The 4,592-nt window shown below is 53.8% G+C and overlaps 1 protein-coding gene across 2 annotated transcripts in view; it reads left to right on the plus strand.

The window, feature by feature from the left end:
* MLF2 (myeloid leukemia factor 2) overlaps positions 1-3,832 on the plus strand; it is a 4,477-nt gene extending 645 nt beyond the window's left edge. Inside the window, exons 2-8 of one of the 2 annotated variants that reach the window (XM_010844945.1) lie at positions 20-146; positions 401-436; positions 1,046-1,099; positions 1,422-1,550; positions 1,700-1,859; positions 2,575-2,796; positions 3,325-3,832. In XM_010844945.1, the coding sequence (XP_010843247.1) occupies positions 20-146; positions 401-436; positions 1,046-1,099; positions 1,422-1,550; positions 1,700-1,859; positions 2,575-2,762 (694 nt within the window). In that variant the 3' untranslated portion in view covers positions 2,763-2,796; positions 3,325-3,832. Of the gene's footprint in view, positions 147-400; positions 437-1,045; positions 1,100-1,421; positions 1,551-1,699; positions 1,860-2,574; positions 2,797-3,324 lie in introns of both variants that reach the window. The other variant, XM_010844944.1, reaches the window with a different exon arrangement.
* Positions 3,833-4,592: the final 760 nt, after the last annotated feature.

Consider the following 4,592-nt stretch of genomic DNA (forward strand, 5'->3'; position numbering starts at 1 on the left):
CTGTACTCTCCCTGCACAGGGACCCCTTTGCCATTCACCGTCAGCACATGAACCGGATGTTGTCAGGGGGGTTTGGATATAGCCCCTTCCTCAGCATCACAGATGGCAATCTGCCAGGGACCCGGCCTGCCAGCCGCAGGATGCAGGTAATGGTGCTGCCACAGACCTGAGACTCGAGGAAAGGTGGGAGGGTGGTTAATGCAGTGCTTCATTTTTCTTGCATGCTGGCTGACTTAGCAAGTGGCATGCCTTCTAGGAGTGGGGAAAGGGGTGTGGAAGACAGGCTTTGTGATGCTCCTTTGAGAGGAGGATGGAAAAAAGCAAGGGAGGCCATGGGCTTGGTTTGGGAGGGTGAGGTCGCATGTGGCCTCTGATTTCTATTCCTGACATGTTCCTGTAGGCTGGGGCTGTCTCCCCTTTTGGAATGCTGGGAATGGTAAGTCTTCATCTCCCTGCATCCTTCCATCTCAAACATGCTCTGTAACCCTTAGATATTAGTTCCAAATTTGTCTCTCTGAAATATAGGCTAATGGGTAACCCTAGAGTCTTCATGTGCTCACAGATCTCCGGGCCTGCTGTGTGCTGAGTCCTGTGAGCTGATGAAGCTAACTTACTGACTCCTGTGCTTCTAGGAGTCATGCCCATTAGGGAGATATAATTGCCTGGCAAAATGTCTTCCTTTGAGGAGGGAGGTGCTGTTGGAGGGCCAACTAGAGATGATGTGTAGGAGATTTTTCTACAGCTTCAGAAACAACCCCTTTATAGGTTAGACTCCAGTAACACAGACTTGCTTCTTAAAAGTAGGAGGAAATAGGTCAGGCAGGCAGGAAAAAGACGGGATCCTAGTAGCCACAGAGCCTGAGGAGGAGGGCGGGGTGGGTGGGAAGAGAAGCGTTGAGAGAGGCACACTTGTTCTGCTCCTGCTCACGAGGAATGAGGAGGAGCCGCTGCCAGATGTGAAGGAAGGGGAGAGAGGGACCGTGTAGCCAGGTAGCCTATGGGAGCCTGAATTCGGCAACCTGACTCGGTTTCCTTTCTGCTCCAGTCAGGCGGCTTCATGGACATGTTTGGGATGATGAACGACATGATCGGCAACATGGTGAGGGTCTTGTGTCCCACCTCCCCTGGCAAGTCCCTGGAGGTGGGAGTGGGGAAGGCTGTCCTCACAGAGGCCTGCAGGCTGGATAAGACGGCCAGACCCGGAGAGCGCAGGGGTCCTGAGTGGGAAGCAGCGGCGGGCATCTCATGAAATGGGCAGTTAAGGCTCGGTCTCTCCAGGTCTGCCTGGCTTATTGTTGGACTCAGAGGGATTGGGGGGGTGATGGTGAGTCCTCACGTTTGCTTCGGGGCTGCAGGGAGGGATCCCTGCTCCAGAAGCCAGGCCCTGCCCACTCAGCCTTTCGATTCCCTTCCCTCCCCAGGAGCACATGACAGCCGGAGGCAATTGCCAGACCTTCTCCTCCTCCACTGTCATCTCCTACTCCAACACTGGCGATGGAGCCCCCAAGGTCTACCAAGAGACGTCAGAGATGCGCTCGGCCCCAGGCGGGGTGAGTTGGAGGGCTCATCCTATCCCAGGGAGGCACGGTCAGGTGGCCTGGCTGGCTCTTTTCAAGAGGAGGTCTCGGGTGGTGTTTCCCGGCTGGCGAAGCCAGGTTTGAAAGGATCAACTGAGCATGTGGCTCTCTGCCTCCCTCAGATCCGGGAGACCCGGCGGACCGTGCGCGACTCCGACAGCGGGCTGGAGCAGATGTCCATTGGGCATCACATCCGGGACCGGGCTCACATCCTCCAGCGCTCCCGAAACCACCGCACGGGGGACCAGGAGGAGCGACAGGACTATATCAACCTGGACGAGAGTAAGCCCCCTTCCAGCTCCAGCCTGCCGGCTTCCTGCCACCAGCCCCTAGCCCCCTTCTCGTGAGCTGAGAAATGGCAGCTTTTTCTCCCTGCTTCGATCCCTAGGTCAGGAAGATCCCCTGGAGAAGGAAATGGCAACCCACTCCAGTATTCTTGCCTGGAAAATCCCATGGACAGAGGAGCCTGGTGGGCTACAGTCCATGGGGTTGCAAAGAGTCAGTCACGACTGAGCCCTCACGCATGCTCCCTAGCTCTGTACGTGTTTCTTGGGCAACATTATGGATGAGCTCCATGTTCTTCACTTACTCGGGGCCTCTTTGTCAGCTTAGGGCTAAGTCAGTACAGGAGATGGCCTCACCGGGGAGGGCAAACTCTTGTCACCTAAGTCAGATATTGATAGTAATCTACCCTATTCCATCAGTGTATTCCTTTCTCATCTTTATTTCTTTCAAATCAGCCAACATTTATTAAATACGGTGTGTATGGGATTATGCTCCTTAACTAAGTATCCATTCCTGATTTCCTGCTCGTGGCTTTGGGAAACCATGATGAATCCAACTTCCCTTCTCCCCTCCCCCCATCTCCCTGCCCCAAGGCCTTTCAGCCTTGGGTTTTGGTCTCAGACCCTGTGGCTCAAGCCTGCATCGGGCACGGGTCTGCCTGGGAAGTGGGGTGGTACTCAGGTGCCCTGTGTGGTCTCCATGTCCTCTTCAGGTGAGGCCGCGGCGTTTGATGACGAGTGGCGGAGAGAGACTTCCCGATTCCGGCAGCAGCGCCCTCTGGAATTTCGGAGGCATGAGGCTTCTGGGGGTGGAGGACGAAGGGCTGAGGGGCCTCCCCGCCTGGCTATACAGGGACCTGAGGACTCCCCATCCCGACAGTCGCGCCGCTACGACTGGTGAGGGCCCTGGGCCCTCGGCCTGTCTTGTATCTCTTGTAAGTACCAGGGTGTGGGCAGGGACAGGAGGGGGTGAGGCGTGTAATGTGAGCGTCACTCAGCCTTGAGGCAGAAGCAGCCTAGGTACCCAGCAACCACCACCTTGGATGGTAGAAGAGGTTGGTTTTTTTGGGTTTGTTTTTTTTTTTTGTATTTATTTAAAAATTTTTAAAATTTTGGCTGTTATCAAGTTTTAGTTGTAGCATGTGGGATCTAATTCCCTGATCAGAGATCAAACCCAGGTCCCCTGCGTTGGGAGCGCAGAGCCTTAGCCACTGAACCACCAGGGAAGTCCCTTAATGTTTATTTATTTTGGCTGCACCAGGTCTTAGGTTGTGGCCTGTGGGATCTAGTTCCCCAACCAGGGATGACACCCGGGCCCCCCTGCATTGGGAACACAGAATCCTAGCCACTGGACCACCAGGGAAGCCCCCAAGTAGAAGTTCTAATTGGTGCAGAAAGACAGAACTCCTGGCTTCTGTGTCTTGTCTTCCTTTTAATTTGTGTGTTTCTGTTTCCCATCCCAGGTACAAGCTGAGAGGCTGAGACGTCATCCCCTGAGATAACTTTTCCTCTTCAATTCCCACTCCCAATTTAATATTAAATTAACAGGCAAGCTGGCCCCAGCCCCTCCCTGGGGGTCTCAGGGAGAACCTTTCACTGCCCCTTTTCCTTTCCTTCTTTAACCTCTTTACCAGGATGACTTGATTTTTCACTTTGCTACTCCATCTCTGAATCTCCCTCCCTTCCTTGTTCTACTCCTGCCATGCATTGAAGGGGCTTTGAGGGTGAGCTCTGGGTTTAGGGGCCCCAGCGACCCTGGCTCTCTGCCCACCTCCTCCTTGGATCCCCTACTGTAGGGGCCACAGCCCTCGTCCAGGGCTGTGTGTGGAGGGAGAGGACCTGTCCCCAGCCCTTTCTCCCTTCCAACCCGCTTCACATCACAAAGGTCTTCCCCATACCCTCTCTGCCTTTATTTTTTGATTTGTGCAACCTGTAACTAGGTGTTTATGAAATAAAGGAGAATGGAAAAAACACCAAGTAGGCATCTGGCTTTACTGTTTTTTTCTTTTAATGTATTTTATTGAAGTATAGTTGGTTTATGGTGTTGTGTCTGGCTTTGTTGATCTCTTCCATGTTCAGTTTCAACCCTCCTGTCTCCTAGTCACCTTGTGTTTAGTCGCTGAGTTGTGTCCAGCTCTTTGCAACCCCATGAACTCTTTTCCAGGCAGGAATACTGGAGTGGGTTGCCATTTCCTTCTCTAGTCGCCTTACCTTCCCTCTGTCTCCGTGTGCGGCCTTCTTAACTTGTTCAAGCCCAGCACTGCGTGGTCCCGCAGTGGGGCTGTCAGTGCTTCATGAGAAGCAGCAATGCGTGTGGCCAGGCTGGGTTGCGGTTGAGACTGAGGGCGACTGTCCTGCAGGCTTCCTCGCTTTTGAGGGGGTGGCGGGGCACACCTGTAGGTGTCCGACAAGTTTTCTGCCCCTTGTCGCTTGGGCATTTCTTGCCTGGACTGTGGGCAGGAACACTTGGGGTACAGAGCAGAAAGGACCCCGCTCCAGTCTTCAAACGGGAGGAACTCAAGGCAGCAGTGTTCTTCAAAACCTCCAGCCCCAGTTGTTGAGAATTTGAGCCCAGGGAAGAAAATTAGCCTGGAACCTGAGCAGCTCTGGACCAGCTTGAGAAGCTCTAATTTCTCAAGACATTCACTCCTGCTTGACCTGGCTCAGCAAATGGGTCACCCTGTCCCTCCCAGGAACTCACCAGTGATGGAGAGTGCCTGTGAGAGTCTGA

The sequence above is a fragment of the Bison bison genome, unplaced genomic scaffold (assembly GCF_000754665.1).
Source record: "Bison bison bison isolate TAMUID 2011002044 unplaced genomic scaffold, Bison_UMD1.0 scf7180017864213, whole genome shotgun sequence".
Lineage (NCBI taxonomy): Eukaryota > Metazoa > Chordata > Mammalia > Artiodactyla > Bovidae > Bison > Bison bison.